We start from the raw sequence: 17,791 nt of genomic DNA on the forward strand, positions 1-17,791 counted from the left end.
GAAAAGAGCGAGAGAGAGAAATTGTTGGTGAAGACTCCTCAGAAACTTGTAAGATCACATAAAATTAGCTCACTTTCTCTTGAAGTGCGTCGTTAAAAGACACACATCATCATTCGTCTCTTTTTCACACATAACTACTACTTGCGGACACCTGACACGACACTCAGCCTGTAAAGGATGTTAACAGGATTGCTGCTTTAGCTGTGAAAAGGTGAGTCTTGTCAGGCAATCAGGGAAGGTTCAGCAACTGGAAGAGATGGTTCATCAGGGAAAGTAACAGAGAGGAGAAACTGAAGAGGAAGACAGACATAAACAGACTGTCAGCAGCAGCTGAATAAGACACAACACAGACGGAGAAAAAATCCCATTGTGAAATAATAAAAAAAAAAACAGAACACACACTCTTTTGCTATTTTCTCCCACCAACTCTTATGACCATGGTAGCTTAACCGTATTGACCAGTGCATTCGTGCAGTACCTTCCACAGTATTTGGTTGATCATTTCTTGGTGGTGCAATAAGTATTTAGCATCACATGTGGAAAGAAGAAAAGCTGATTTTGTGACATAAAAAGAAAAAAGACTGCTTCAAATGTGAAAATGCCACTGAGGGTCTGGTGACATCAGAAGTGGTTTGTAGGACATATTGTTCGACCATGTCGGAAATTAAGCTCTGAAGCCATCTAATTGTTCAACACGTAGTTCTCAAGCAGCAAACTGTACTGGCAGCATAACAGTGATGAACCCACTGAGAATGACAACTAACAGCCGACTCAGCGTCCAAATGTGGCAATGTGACATTTGACCATAAGCCAGCTGTTGACCTGTGGATGCAGACAGCTAATCTGAGCCTCAACCAGGGATGGGGAGGTGCATCTTCATCATCTAGGGTTAGGGTTATTGTGTTTATTAAGACCATGCTATGTACGGAGTGCGTACCAAACACCATCTCCTGGCACTCACCTGAGTTCCTGACTAAAAAGGTTTTGTGCAGCCCTGCCTATGTGCCACCGGCCCACACAGCAGAGAGAAGAAGTCTGGAACCAGGCCCTTTAAAACCTGCCCAGAACTAGAAGGCGCCTGAAAATTGGGCTTAGATTTGTCAGGTGGACAAAAACCATAAATTCAATGTGATGATCATGTGCTTCTGTGTCTGTGTTCTGGGCCTAAGAGAATTTTAGACTGAAATGTGTCACCTTGTGTTGACCTGTAATTACAGCATCCCTTCGAGCCAATCACTGCAATTTCAAAAATACCCAAACACTGAAGATTGGACGGCAAATTATCGTCAAGAGCTGCGTGATGCCTGGAGTTCCTGGAGATGACTGAGCTGCAAAGGATTGCAGTGTATGACAAAATGTCACAAGGCCAGGAGGATGTGGGTGTTTGAGGTGTGCAGTGGATGAAGATGACTGAGAAACACCACGTTTGTAATCCTTTTGTGTATGGGTACTGGGAAATAAAAAGTCCATTCATAAAAAAAGTGCCTCAGTAGTGATGAGACCCATCATTTTTTCAAACTTGATCAACTTTGAGATTTCATGCAGGACAGATGCCTGACTGAATCAACTGAGATGATGGATGGAGGAACAGAAATGATCCGCAATGATCAATTTTCCTTTTCAGACAAAAAGTGAAGACAAGCAGTGAATCCAATAAGAATGCACACGTACGCCCACACCCTCACTCTCTCTCTCTCCCACACACACACTTTCCAACACACAGTAAGCAGTTTGCTGAGTGAAGACTTGCATATTCAAACACTGTTTAGCCTCTCTGTACTGTGTTTGCAGGACAGAATGAGAGACAATCCATCCCTGTACACTGAATCCTGAACGTGTTTACCACGGTGAAAGCCAATTACAGGAGACAGCATATTCAAACTGAGCAGGGGAGTTAAAGAGGATGGAGGAAAACAGCCTGCCGCTTAAATTCCTCATGATAACTGCTTAAGTCCGGCACGCCAGAGGGAAGTTCTGCTGTAACCATCTAATTCCCACACATACACATGCTAATACAGGTTCTTAGCAGGCAGCTGGAGTGTTCTTTACCTTCTGGCCTTTTGTTATACTCACTGAGGGAGAGAGAGAGGTGAGGAGGAAACCAGGGAAGAAAGACAGGGCTTTAAAAAAGGAAACTAAAGATAGACGGCATGGGATAAAGGAAGTCTTTATTTCTCTTCCTCCAGCTGTGATTACACTAGCTGCTCTCTGTCTGTCAAACAGACTGTCCCCTCCCACACACACACACACACACATACACACACACACACACACACGCACACACAAGCAATAAAACACCAAGAGGTTAGACGGGGTCTGGCTTCCTTCACTGCTCACAGCCCTAGCTTCACTTTTACAACTTTATGAAGGCTCTTGAGGAAAAATCCTGAGAGATCATTCTGCTGCCTGTGATATCAGATCATACCATCAACTGTAACACTCATTATAAGCAGTAAAAGGAGTGGAGAGGGTCTTGTCAGGGTGAACATGCTTTGACACCGTTGGGTTAAGTGGTCCTGTTTCTATGAAATCAGTTAATAGAATAGAACAGAACACAGGGGGGAGCTCAGTGATGGGAGCAGGCACTCCTGCCATCTTGACATCTGTGACTTATCTTGACATCTGTGACTTTAGTTGTGCCTTCTTTAACATGGGGGCGAGCCAGGCATGATGAGAACACTTTCCACAGTCAGAGCACTGCAGGAATAATAGGAAGAAAGCCAGCAGCAGGTGAACAAAGCAGAGCATTTAGCAGCTGAAGAGACAGATATACGCAGACGCACAACTCCAAATGAATGCTAATGTTGCTCTGTATCTGCTGGATGTGTAAGGAGGAACCGGTCTACACTCTGGTCTCTTCAGGGCATCAGTAGAGGTAACCCCGCGATCAGGTTAGGCATTTTCTAAAATAAGATGCTAATAATGATGTTATTTTCTCTTACATACTCTACAGAAACAGAACATCTGTATAACCTGTATTTGACAAAGTTGTCTCATTGACATCAGGATCTCTTTAGGACCATAGATTATCACCAAGAAATATTTTTTTCTTAACATTGTGGGAAGAGTTTTACATTATTCAAACGATGGTATATTTGCTCAGGGCAAATTTTGGTCTTCTAAGGTCTCAAAGAAAATAAAAAGATATTTAGAGAAAAGCAAATCATGTCTTTGGCTTTGGACCTCCCAGTGTGAACAGGCCAGTAATGCACAATCTAGAGACTAGAGTCACGGAGCTTATTATAGAACATCTATAATAGAGAAAAAATGATTCATCAATCATCTAAGATGCCTTTGCTGCTCTTCCCCCACAACTATTGCTGCTGTCCAAGTTATTCTAAATGATACTCCCTAGCTAACGGTTACCTTGTTATTTTTTAATGATAACATATGGTCACACAGTGGCTGACATTACTTTACATGTTCCTGTAATTAAAGCTGTGGTTCTCCGTGTTGCCCTCAGCACTTGGGGCTGTGTTGGTTTTGTTTCTAGGTGATTAATCAGAGTCTGTTTTCGACCAGGAACGCCGAAATAGCAGAAAAAGAAACAGAACAGAAAAAGAGCAGGGCTCGGGGCTGTGGATCAAGGCTGTGATCTGTCTGTGTGGGCTTGGCCTGGGGATGGCTGACCCTTTGCTGTTAAATAAGGTCAGTGCAACTGAGTATTTGGAGGTTTAATTAGCTAAGTTTAATTAGAACCATATACTGCATATCACGGTCCAGCATGGATACCTTCCAGAACTGGTAATGAAATTCGTTATGTGAAGAAGTTCTATATCTTCTTACTGGAGAGACATATAAGCTGGGGAAAAAAACAACGCCAGGAGGCTGTACGGTGACAAAAAGCATTATTTATACTCCTTTAAGGTCATGCCATGAACGCTGTCAAGGCTGCCATTGGTGGCTGGAAAATACTTTTTTTTTTTATTGGAATAAATTAAGTTTTTGTTACTCTGCCTCCTGATGCCACTTCTCATTACTATCCTGTGAGTTTGTATTTCCAGCATCCTTCACCAAACAAATCTGTAAATAGAAGTGGATCTGTGATTGAACATTTCAGAAATTAGTAATTCACAAGTGTTTAATTAAACCACAGTTGAGGGATGAGTAACGATGTCATTCCAAGTTCCTGTGTGTGTGTGTGTGTGTGTGTGTGTGTATGTACGTACTACAGTATTAACAGTTGAGAATTTGTTAGAGACCAAAAATTAAACTGTTCAAGTGTGCTTGTTAAAACTGGCAGTCGACATTTATTTGTGTCATTACGAGGTAAATGTTGATTGCATAATGTAATGATTACAGAATAATGACACCCATTCCCTATGAGCCTCATCAGGTACGATCCCCCAGGACAGAAGGCTGACAGGCCATCCAGGCCCACTGACACCATTTCTACCTGATTTCATGTCTCCATTATTGATTAAGTGAATGAATGAACTCCCTCTTTTTCTGCGAATGTTTTCTTCTACTCTCCCCGCCTCTGTCCTGAGGCCAGCCCCTGCTGTAGTTACTTGTTCACGTTACCTCTTTCCTGAACGTGCTTCTTTTGCTCTTCTTTCCAAAGTCATGTTGATTGTTCCTTCATGGAAATTTGGAAGCAAATGTAGCGCATCCTGTGTTATTGGTAGCTGCTGGCTCTGAGGGAGCTGAAAGCAATCCGCTTGTCTTTACGACACCAGCGCCAACGATAATACCAGTTGGGAACGCTAGAGGGAGATGAAAAGTTCTGTTTCCATCTCTCTTTTTAATGAAATCCTGGGTTTAAGACCCAGGGAAATGTCAGTTTACATCTGTGATAAGGCGTCTTACAAAAGTGAAACCACGATTTGTGATTGACAAATTAGTTACATCTTATTTGCTTTCCTACTAGTTCACTAGTACTCTCCCTGTTTTCAAAGCTGTCGTTTGTGTTACCTTTAAAGGCTGCCATGCATCCCAGAGTTTAGCAGCTGAACAGATTTCATTACTCTGGATTCCAATAGAGAAATAGTGCGGCAAATGATTGCCTTAATCTTCTATGAGAGACTTCTGCACTGAATACCCGAACATTGCCGGCATGAACACAGCCGGGTGGGGAAAAAGATATTGAATGTCAGCATGAAATGCAGGTTAATGGAGTGGAAAGGCAAGCGATAGAGGTACAGAGAGAGAAAGAGTGAGGGGGAGAAACAAAGCAAAAAGCAAAGTAAGAGTGCGTGTGTGTTATCCACTGGCTCAAATCCTTGGAGAACTCAAAAAACCCCAGACAATACTTGGATTGACTTTCATAAAACAAAGGCTAGGCTGATTCAAACCTGCGAAAATCCTGATCAACCCTGGACTGACTCAGCTCTGCCTCAGGTCAAAGAGACACTGCTTTAAGCTTCTCATGGTCTCCGACATGGGATGAAACCAGGGCAACAGACTGTAACATCATCAGATATGTATGTATGAAAGCAGGTGAACAGAAAACACACAGAGCAAGAGCGAGGAGATGCTACATGTCTGTAGTATGGCGGGATTTTGGCTGCTGCTGTTGTGACTCCACGCCACGCATGCACACACACACATAAACACACACGCACGCACGCACGCACGCACGCACGCACGCACGCACGCACGCACGCACACTTAGAAATCAAATCATCAGACCGCGCAAGAAGCAACCCAGCAGGGAAAAACTTGGACCTTGTCTCTTCAATATAGATGGGTCAGGCAATATTCTCAGACAAACCCATTGAGTTTACAGTCAGTGAAAAGTTGAGAGGCTGCCTTTTTATTACCTGCTTGTGTGTGAAGAGTATTGAAACGATAAGTCTCTGTCCTGTAGAGGCTGCTCAGGAGACAACCGGAGAAAAAGGCCAAGTGTGTGTGTGTGCGTGTGCGTGTTCGTGTGTGTCCCTGAGGCAAAAGATGGCGTTCAAGAGTTTGGGCTGAGGAGAAATGGATGTTGTTAGCTGGCTGTGGATAAAAGGATGGAAAGGAGAGGGAGACTGTCGACCGGCGCCTCTGACCAGACTGAGTCTACTTTAAAAGATCCTCTCCAGACTTTTTTTTTTTTAAATCCTAAAAATAATCTGCTTTGAATAACATTTTCTGTCCTACGTGGGTTTTCCACATCATGCGAATGTGTTGGACACAACATATCTCCCACTACGCTGAAAAGTGCATTGCCTCCGGTGTAGTGGATGATCGGTTCTGTGGATCAGTGGATGAGCGTCAAATAAGGTAAATAAGGTAAATCTGGATGAATCCTATTATTTATTTAATGGGAATAAAGCATCTCAAACAGGGCTCAACTAGTTTTATGTTTTCACCTGTGTGACAGTTTTTGCAGAATGTTTTATCTGCTGTGCTGATTGTGGTAAAAGACAAGATGCTGTATGTTGTATATATACCTTAAATCACTGAGAGATCCAAACCAAAACAAACATTTTGCATTTTCATGTTTCAAAAGACAAAAGCCAATATTTTGGCAGTAAGACTTGAAAAAGTACTTCCTGTTTTTGTTTTGCATGAGTCACTTACAACCAGAGCGAGAACTAACAACCAGCAATTAGACACATTCTGTCATAGTTTCAGTTGCTGTTATCTGCCCTGTTCGCTCTGCACTTGAGCCTCTTGCTTCCACGATAAGGCCTAACCCACATGTCTAAGGTGTTAAAACATTTAATCTATCACTGAATGCCGATTTTATGTATATGATGTCACAGTAAGTATTCAGTTCAATTTTAGTTATTCATTTCAGAGACATTTGGTTGATTTGGGGCATTTCAGCCATCTGACTTTATAGTACAAAACATTTAATGATTTCAAAAACATGTCTTTATCTCATCTGACTGAGGAGCAGAGCCAATGTTATTGATTTTTCAGATTTGTGGCAAGACCTCCCAATTAGTCTGCACATATTATCATTTATTTGGAATAGCAGCAACGTATGAGGCAAAAAAATGAGTTTCCTGCATATATTTATGATCATGTTTGTTTTGAATATCTACAATTTTCTTCCTCTGGATACACTTGGTATAATCCTGACGTGCTTTTAGACATACTGGTGCCTTTTTAGCCATTCTTTCTCCAATTCATAGTCACATTCAACTTCTGTGAATTGTGTGAGCAAACTGCAAAACCACATTGATTGCACTGAAGGATGGTGTCCCATGCCTAACCTCTTGTTAATCTTCCTGGCACTGCAGCATCTGTTTTTAGACTGATGGCTGTGTGATGTGCATCAACACAGCCATTGCCAAGTCACACAAACAGGAAAACTGTGATTTCTACCTGCTCATGCTTAACTCAGCCTCCTCCACACACCTCCAACCCCCTTCCTACACAAGTCTTCATGTCATCGTCACACACTTGTCCTGAGGCCAGGTGAGTAATCACAGGTGTGAAAGCCACATTCAGGATGTTGACAGCCTCACTGGATAAAAACAAAGACTATCTAAGCTTTAACAGTTCACATTTTGGTGCTAACGCTCTGTAATGCACTGTGCTCAGGCTTGGAGGGTGATTTATAGTGATGCAGTACATCTCTAGAATTTTAATGTCAGTTTTCTCTTTGCATACCAATTGCTCGAATACAATTCATATGATTCCAACTAAAGAAATAATGAATAACTATTCTTCATAGTGGGACTAAAGGTGTGAACTTCACACTGGACCAGGGTCTGGACTTGAGTCTCAATGATCAAACAATGACCGTATGGACAGATTATATCTTTCAATCTTCTGCTTTCAGTGACGTTTTACAGGTGAAATGCTCAAAAGCTGCATCTGAACTTATTACTTAGTATTTATGAGAAGAGGCTGTCCTGAGAGAGCTTTCTGCCACCACAGATCTCCACCAACTCTCCTCTGCACAGATAAACTAAACACTTTGTTGCTGTTCTCATTTAAAAGTCTTTACTAATTTTACTGCATATTAATGAAACTATAGTCTCAGTATGCGGTGTGGCTGTAATGAACAAGGACAAATGAACAAAAACAAGGTGACGTGCTGTGATTTTAGAAGAATGAAGACAAATTTCCCAGATTTGTATGTTCAGATGACCTGCTGTTAACTAAATCAGCCTCAGAGTTACAGTAGAAATCAGTTTTGATTAATTAACTGGAAAGTGAACACAGTCTGTTGATTCCCTGTTGTTAATATGAGATTACATTTCTGTTGTTACATTCATCATCAACAGTTTGTTTGGAGGTTAGTGATCCATAAAAAAAGCATTTCCAAAACACACTCAGAACATGCTAACGTGTCAGTGAACTGTGTGACTTCCTAGCATGAAATTCTAACAATCACTTTACACAGAGGATCAGGCCCAGGGGGCCCCGGAACCCTTGGGCCCCAGGCCTGTGCCCGGCAGGCCTGTTCAGCAGTCCATCCATGCTAGGTCATGCCAGTCATTTTTAGTCTAAAACAACTGAGGCACAGTAATGATGGGACGAGAGAAAAAAGAGAACAAGTGCTGTCAGTGGAGTGCTGCCTGTAGGGCTACACTCAGGGATCAGAGTGTTTACACCTGCCTGGCAGCATCTGAAAGTGGGCCACGGGCAAAACCTCTATCAAAGCATTTGTTGTACAACCTCACTTTAAAGCACACACGCACATACGAACGCTCACGCACATCTCCTCTCTCTCTGTCTGATTGACACGCAAAGAAAACAACAGCTAATACTGAACATTCTGCGCCGATCTCCTATATCTGAACGAGAGCTTATAAACATAAGATTGATGTAAGAGAGGGATCCTGCTTTAAGCCTTCGAAATCATCTTGACATTTTGTTTCAGGCACAGCCTGAAACCATCAATGAGCATCTGTCTCTGCCAAAAACATAAGCGCGGCTTCTTGAAATGTGTAAAATGCAGTTAGCTCTGAACTGTGACTTTTGTCTGTCCAATTTGTCCTCTAGTAATGCTCTATCAGAGGCAAGCCTTTTAAAGTGAACGTCCTGGCTCAACCTCATAGACACAAAGCCCAAGGTGGGATTGATGTGTGCTCCGCGAGTCCCCGGGGGTCGTTTGAACGCAGCTCGTCGAGGGATTTGTCAGTCTAACGGGAGCTGACAGGAAGAGAATGAACTTTAACACTCACAGGCTGCTTTCCCTTTCATGAGCTTCCAGAGGAACCCTGTAGTGAATCAAATCCCTCCGCTCGGGAAAATACACACACGGTCGTGTAATAAAAAAAGCATCCACATGGGCACTGACGTTAAGGCATCCAGATGCACACACATCTTATTCAATGTTTCTTTCCCCCCAGTTGTTCCCGCACATTCCCATTTAATCTGTCACGCTGTTAAGAGTGACAAATGTGTTGAAGAAAAAAAACTGAGAAGAATACGCTCAGTACATGGACATGCAGAAGCAGCTCCACAAACTGCAAAACACATTTCCTCCAATGACCTGAGAATAGAGGTCGTCCCTGAGAGCTCGTTGTTTCAGTGATTTCACGCCGTGTTGCTTTCAATCAGGGGCTGTAATGAAAGGTCTCATAACTCCAACGTTAATGGGACCCAAGGACTGTTAAACAGATGAATGACTTGGTTTTGTAACTTCGAGCTGGGACGTAAAATAGGTCTCGAAGTCTTGCTCTGGTGGGTCTCCATGCGGTGAGCTAACAGGTATGTTGGAGCCTAAGGTGTCAAAAAGTCCATTTGGGTACTGGTGAAACTTTTCACACACTCTGGCCTGGAGTGTTGCCTAACACCTTGTCTGGTTAATTATTTACCATTAACTGAGAGCGCCCAAAGAAACAACTAATTACCCCGAGAGTTAACTACAGACTGGGGCTTTTCCTGATTTATGACACTTTTCACTGCAAGGTGAAGAAGAACAAGAAGAACTGACAAACAAAACCTTTCTTTTGAATTAGTTTTGGTGTCTGTGACAATCTGACCAGCAGAGAGCATTAATAATGCAGGGTTGCTTATGCCCCCTGAGATAATTGCTTGGCTTAACGAGTTTGGCTAATGCTGCAACTTTGTCCAACTTTTGGCAACTTTTCAGGCCACAGCTCTTTTGCCAGGTGATGAAGCTTTGTGCATCAATTCCCATCAGTCATGACTGGTTTGTTAATAGAGAAACAAACCCAGTATTGGCCAACCGCCAATAAACCTCAAAGAAGAAAAAGAAGGCAAGACAAAACCAGTTAGATTGATCATCTATGAGAGAAAAAAGGAGAAAACTTCAGATTTTTTTTATTTATCTCATCTCACATCAACTCTTTGTCAAAAAAAGTAACCCCCCCCCTTTTTAAAAAAAGAAAATTGCAAAATTTTCAAATTTTGCTCTTTCTACCAACCTTTTAAAATGCAACATTTCAAACTGTGCATTAAAATACCTTGATGGAAAAAAGGCTTTTGTGGAGGAAACGCAATTGATGTACAAAGACAGCGGTTGGTTTGATGCTTCAGTCTGCTTCCAAAAAACGAGATCATCAAACGTGCTGTCCTCACCTTTCCAAATGCATCTATGATACCTGTTCACTCGTAGGCGGGGCAAACAGCGGAGCTGCGTGACACTGAATGCCTGATATGTCAGAGTGAAAACAGACAGACAGCTTAAGAGGAAGCTCAACAACTTCTTTCTTCTTTCACCTCTGCACAGCTGGCCAATAGCTGCCAAGTGGGCGTCATCATCATTGTCTATTCAGAAAGGTACAAAAGCTACTGGAAGCAGGATGTTTCAGTCGCTGTTAGACAATCAAATAACCACTTTATCTGAAGCATACAGAGAATATCATGCTACTAAAACACACTAGCAATTAGAGAAGGGCTGTGGATGAGCTTGTCAACCACACCTAAGTTGCAAGAAGTGGACATTGTAGGGAAACCACTGACATACATTAACAGTGGATAGTTTGCAGATGTTTTCAGTGTGAACATTTTGCAACTACGAGAAGTAGTTATTTCTCTAAATGGACTGTAAATTGAAGAAAATGTTCAAAAAAATGTAAAAAAAAAAATGCAAAACAACACATGGAGCCTGTCGAGGCACTCCCTCGTGAATACTACTGTCCTCCCTCACTCAGCAAGGCCGGGCGGTGGGAAGTAATAAAAAATAAAAACAGAATAAAATGATTACGATCCACCATTGTTGCCAACTTGATGCAGAGCCAAAGGTCTCAAGGCAAAGAGCAGTGTAAGAAACATCACCCCGCACCCCCTCGCTGCCCTCATACAGCGTTGTCCTCCCACTGATGCCTCGATCAAAAACCCATAAATCCCAGTAAACTGCAACGCTGCTGAACCACGCTCACACACCTTCAGAGAGGCCACAGAGCTTTTCTCTGGCTGTGCACAGACAGCTGGTGGTGGGTTTCCGCAGGCCAGAGAGCAGACAGTCTGACTGGGCTGTATCAAATTGCTAACACTATGAGGCCGCACGAAAACAAACACATAAACTGCACAGCTAGCCCAGCAGGCGTAGAGCTCAGCTGCCTACATACTGATGACAGCTTCTGAACACAAGTACACTTGGTGTTAACTTGAGTTCGCTCGTGGTTTATGCAGGCGCAAATACTCCTGAAAAAGTTTTCCATTTCAAGCCTCGAGGAATGTAAATAGGGGAGCCCCAAAGACATGAAGCTAGAAAATCTGAAGACATGTGCAAACTTTTGATATCAATCGTTACTCAAGGGGTCAGCCTGAGCGACTGAACAGATATTTGATTTCCTGCCAGATGTCTGACATGACATTTTGATGCACAGATATATTTTTAGAGTTGTTCTGGTGTGGATCTTTCATTTCTCTCTCAACCCTGACCCCCAATTCTAACATGAACATTTCTCACATTTTTACTTTTTTTTTGCTTTTTGAGCCATTTTCTGTTTTATTAGAGAACTGACATTAAACAAATCAGAAGACATCAGGGGAGAGAGAGATGCTGGATGTGAACCAGGTATGTTACGGTTCATGGCTTGTGCCTTAACCTGGGCCTCGTTACACCCTTCATTCAGAAAGCCATCCTCAAAACATTAACATAACACTTTCAAAGATGTACATCCCACTCAAGCCAAGTGCCTGTCTAAACCACGTTCATCTTTTCTAGCTGGCCTTTGGCCTTTGATCAACACGTTGACACCCAGTCAAACTAATGTAAACAGATCCAAACAATGCATTTCAGAACCATGCTTTATATTGTTAAAGCCACATGTGAGTACATGAAAGCTAACATTACTTGTCAAAAATTGTCCATAGTTAATAAAGGACACAAGATAATGATCAATTAAAAACTGTGTATTGACACAAAGCTATTTTTTCTGGTCTGACGAATGTCTGGCATCTACTAAAATCAAGGCCCAGTAACCACAGCTTCCAAACCAAACTGGTGGAAAAGACCGTGATGAAGGAACTAGGAAAGCCAAAAAAGACTTTCTTGATGTATGCGATCTTACACATTAAGCCCATTATGAAAGTTTGCTTTTTGAATATTTCGGCTAAAAATGTGTAAAATCCAAAGAGCGTTTAGTAATTTGACTGATCATTGCACTTTTTAATGGAGCAATTGATAATATAATCCAATTTAGAACCAGTGATATTGGTCCAGGGTAAACAATATCAACACATGACGCAAGCAGCCAAACTTTTAGAGAAGTTATTGCCAAAACTCTAATATCTCACCAAACCATTCCCAAACTACACTCTGAAATAACTAACATTTCCAAGTGTGTATTGTTCTCCAGCCAATAGTCCACTGCACTGCCACACATGGAAAAAGGCCACTTTCTCCATGTGTGATCTGACATAAGCCGCTGCTGGTCCGAGGTATAGAAACACACACACTGTATGCAAACGTGGGCTGATTTACCTTGCTCTCCGAGTGGTTGACGTCAGGGGTCTTGGCTGTGGCGTCCAGATCGGTCACTCCTCTGTTGAGGTTTGACTCCTCCGCTGCCAGCACCTGGCTCACGTCCTCCGCATCGATGTCCGTCTCCTCGGTGACGGACGCCGTCTTCTCCGCGCCTGTTAGCTCCCGAGCTGAGCCGAGGAAAGTACACACACACACAGGTGGATAAGCACGCACACCTGCATACACACATGCGGGCATGAGCATGTACACACGCACACATGGGCGGACACACATAAATGCACTCAAGTAAGAAACATTATTCACAGAAACACAGCATACTGTATGTATGACTACATCTATAAGAGTGTAGACTAAATATACACTGCTACTGCTGTTCAGTTAGCTAATAAACAGCGAAGTTAGTCCCATTATTATCACACAAAGAGCTATTATATACTGCAAAGCCTAAATATAACGCAACCCTGCCAGCACTCTCTTCTTTAATGGGAGTTTCCATTTTGTGTTCTGAGCATTCACATTACTGTTAATACAATTTTAATGGGACAAACTGGACCAAGCTGGATACAGACTGCCTTTCGCTGAGGCAGATATCATTAACAATCAATAATATTGCTCGCGTGTGAGACAAAATCAATGCACGCTGCAACAAAACAGTTTGTGAGGAGCACTCTTACTCTTCTCCTGCCTTTCTTACTTGTGTAATGAAATTGTGAAGCATCCAGTTCGGTTCAGTACAACACACTGTCAAAAGCTGCTACAATCTGCACCACAGCAGTGGTACAAGCTTTGAAACACTTGAAGAGTGTAAATTAAATGCATGTTGACACACACACACACACACACACATATATTTAATCTACAAAACTTGATCCAACATTTTTAAATATTCAACACAACAAAGTCTGGCTAAAGGTTGATTTGAGTAAATGGGAGTTGAAAAGCTCAGAGTCTGAAGATTATCTTTGCCTCGGCTGTGTGAATTTTCTTGAATAGTTTACTGTTTCAAGCGTATTTGATTTGCCTCAACGGGGAATTGACCAGAACACGACTGTAACACTGTTTGTCACAGCTGTTCCTTCCCCTGACAACAAAACCTGAAGTTGCTGGCTGTGGATCATAACTTCACCGAATTCAAAATTGTATAATGGGAAGTGTAGGTGCCAGTGTTCTAGTTAATATTTTACTTGCTTGTGATCTGTAGTTTTTGACAACTGCCCACGGGAAAGAATTGCATTTGCTTCCAGGCGACGTGACTGCACTAAAAATATGTGGTCGCACTTGGAGCTACTGGGGCCGTCCCCACTTAAGTGAAAAAGCTATTTCTACCAAGAATAGATGGCAGTTACTCATATTTACTCAAGGCTGCCTCTCAAACAGCCTCATACAGCAAGTTTCATTAAAAAGAAATGAAAGAGCAAAATCTCAAAATACTGAGCAATTACCAACATGTAGGCAGAGGCGGGAGTGAGTCACACATGTGCAAGTCTTCACCCTCAAGTGTCAAGCAAGCCCAAAGTTACTGTGGTGAGAATCAAGCAGGTCAAATCCAGTCGAGTCCCGGCTATAAATCGAGCAAGACAAGTCAACTGATTGCTCAGGTCAAGCAAGTCACGGGACAAGAAATTCCCATGATGTACCCCAGTTTCCCAAATGAAATCAGTTAAAACAGTGGTAACGAGGTTTATTTTCAACTTGAAACTGTTGCAGCCTGCTTACACCTCATAAATCTTCCAGGTATTTTGTGGCAATCAATAACAAGCCTGCTAAATGAAAACCAACGGAGAGTGGAATCACAAGAGGTGCACACAGGAGCTAGATTCATCGTGGCGACACACTACTTTACTTTACAAGCAAAACAAAAAGTATCAAAAAGAGTCCAAATCGGGGAAATGTATCGACTAAAACCACAGAAGCTGTGGTCACACTCAAGTCGTGTGACTCGAGTCCCCCAAATCTTCAAGTAATTTAAGATGAGATAAACTTTATTAATCCCCAGCTGGAGAAATTGGGTGTTGCAATAAAAATTACAAATAGCAAAGGCAATGGAAAATAAAAAGAAAAAAAGAGAAAAAAAGAAAAGCTGGAGGTGCCTTGTTCCTCTTCATTCCTCTCCATTTCCTGATCACAGCAGTACCCCTCCTCTTCCTCCACCCCTGGTATTATTCTCGTTACAGCTGCAAGGTCACAACTACAAATCTGATCTTTTTAAAAACATTTTTTCAGCCCGAACAGGAAGTTGGCAGAGTCTCGCAGCAGCTCCTCATAATAATGGAAACAGAACATCATGTCTCATCATGTTTAAACCACAAGTCTGTTTGATCTCCACTGCCGGCCCTGCTGCAGTGTCCTCTTCCTCTTCATCCTCTCCTTCAACTGCTCACCTCCACTGTCCGTCCCACCTCCACCCTCAACCCCCCCCTCACAAATCTCATGCTTGATAACCTGCTGCCAGCACTACCCTCACCTCTCTCTCCATTACTGCTCCTCTTCCTCCTCATTTCTGACCAGCTAAGTGCTGTGCTGTCCTGCCCTTCCCGCTTCCTTTTCCTCTCTGCCTTCACTTCTCTTCTCTGCCTTCACTTGTGTTCTCAGGTGAAAGCTGTCATGAATTAAATGGCTAGAAGAAACACGGCACATACAAATAGGGAAAAGGTGAACCCCTGGGCTTTACTTTATGTGACCTACATGAGAAGACTCAAATAGAACAGCTCAGGACCAGCTTTCAGACTTAATATTAATTGTTTTAGACGCAGGACATCAATTACAAAAAAGTGCAACATGATTAATGTCTCGTTAGCTGCAGAACTGACCCACTTCTTGAGTTTAATACTAAATATATCCAACTGAACAAATCATTTCAACCTGTTCTTTTAAACATCTTTTGACAATATTAGAAAAAATTTGGACCTAAACAAACAAACAGTTAAAGGAATCATGTTTTACAAGTCTCTATATTCAGTACATTTTTTACCCCACCTACATTTGGTGAAGACCTGCCCCTACTCTGCCTCTGATTGGTTCACACCCTTACATGTCACCCTAACCATCTCACTCCTCATGCCTAACCTTACCAACGTATCATTTACCTTCTTTATGTGCACTCAATGAAAGTCAATGAGAGTGCACATAAAGAAGGTAAATAAGGTGTTTGGGTATTTTTGCCTTTTTTTGACTGTAATTAGTTAAGATAGACAAGAATCACGGGCAGAGATTGAATCACAGACATCAGGGTTATGTGGTACGCATCTGAGAGCACGAGCACTTTTGTTTTTAAATCTATTTTCTGTTTGGCTAGGTGTTCTCCTGAGCAACACTAATGGACTCTTATAATGCTAACTCGAACACACATTCAAAGAGCCCATTTGTGTTGCTCCTGAGCAATCTATAGCAAGCTATAACAACATAATACTAAAGTGAAATGATCTGCCTCATTTAAGCAACTGGCATTTAGAAAATTACTTGAACAAGTGACACGGCATTGGAAAATGCAGCAATTATCCTGTTTTTTTGCGGCAAACCTCCTCTGTATAGAAAGCTAAGTCTAAAAATCAAACTGAATGAGTCTAAATAGTTTGGTTTTTTATTCAGAATACGAGCACACTTAGTTATGAGTGAATTGCTGCCTGTGGCACTGTTTGGCACTGTTTTCTATTGAGTGGGCTTTATTAGTTCCTGTGATGTAAGCCATTTTTTACATAGCTACTCGTTTGTTAATACGATTATATTGTTCATTATATGTTGCATTATTTTATACAAGTGTTCTGAAATACTGCAAATACTTCTGAGAACAAATCTTCACTTGTTCTGTACTTTGTGTGTCTCCTTTTCTTCTGACTTCCTGCTGCTCAGCCTTCTTCCCCAGCCCCTCTCCTCCTCTCTAATTCACGTCTACATTTCATCTTTTCTTGCTCCTCTCGTCCTCCACGAACCCAAGTTCCCTTTTCCCTCTAATATCCATCTCTTCTTCCTCCTCCCCTCCACTAGCCGTGCTTTCATCCAGCTTTCCGTTTCTCTAATCCGCTATCTCCCACTCTTCTACCCCTTCTCCTTTCACTGCCATGATAATTAGTTCTCCAGATAAGCTCATTGGCTGTGCGTGACGGCTCTTGTGTTGCTTAACACGCCATGACAGCGAGTGTATGAGTGTGTGTGTGTGTATAGGCCTGACTTTGTATGTGTGTGGGGTCCTCTCACTGTGTTGGACTGTACAGTTAAAGAGCGTGGGTGATCTCTGGGCTCATCAGCATATGAAAGAGAGCTCGTCTATGGAGGGCTGGAGGGGGGATGTGGAGATAGCACACCCCACTGCTTTGCCAGATTGGGGTGGGAAGGGTGACCAGCGCTGGCTGCTGTAATGACTGGAACGATGGTGTGAAAGAGCTCTGCTCGTGCACTATTCCAATCGCAGAATCCCCATGTCTGTCGGCTCAGACCCCACTCAGAGCCACGTGTCCCTGGGCTGCAGTGAAGCCCATCCTGTCCAGGCACGAGGCGGCGGATAAAAGTAGCTCAGCCCACCAGTGTTGTTGTTGTGTGGTGCCTTCTTTATTTGGGTTGACTCATCCGTGACATTCACTCCAGCATCGCCCTCCCCTGCTTGCCAACTTGGGCACAATGCAGGCATGGATGTGTATGTGTGCGTGGAGTGCGTGTAGAGAACAATCTGTTTGTGCTATCTGAGGACATATGAGAAGCATGTAGGTGTGTGCACTGGGGACGTGTTACAAAGACTTCAGATTTTGTTTTAAAGAGGATGTGCAGTGCACGGGGGAAGGACGTTGCAATAATTATATGTAATGAGTGTCCACTAAGCCACCACGATGCCCCCAAAATACGAATATTTTAACATCTTTTAACAAAAATAAATGTGACATAAAAAGATTGAATTGCCACACATTATCACTAACAATGTTTTGCCATTGACCTTCTTTAAAAATGACACTGATTTGAATCCACAGTGGATGGTCTTCTTTAGGATAACGCTGTGAAAAGAGCTTGCAT

The 17,791-nt window shown here is 42.4% G+C and overlaps 1 protein-coding gene across 1 annotated transcript in view; it reads right to left on the reverse strand.

The window, feature by feature from the left end:
- LOC121605365 (carboxyl-terminal PDZ ligand of neuronal nitric oxide synthase protein-like) overlaps positions 1–17,791 on the reverse strand; it is a 177,660-nt gene that overhangs the window by 51,733 nt on the left and 108,136 nt on the right. The window contains exon 7 of the mRNA XM_041935249.1: positions 12,788–12,957. Within this exon, the coding sequence (XP_041791183.1) occupies positions 12,788–12,957 (170 nt within the window). The remainder of the gene's footprint in view (positions 1–12,787; positions 12,958–17,791) is intronic.

This window comes from Chelmon rostratus, chromosome 4 (assembly GCF_017976325.1).
Source record: "Chelmon rostratus isolate fCheRos1 chromosome 4, fCheRos1.pri, whole genome shotgun sequence".
Lineage (NCBI taxonomy): Eukaryota > Metazoa > Chordata > Actinopteri > Chaetodontiformes > Chaetodontidae > Chelmon > Chelmon rostratus.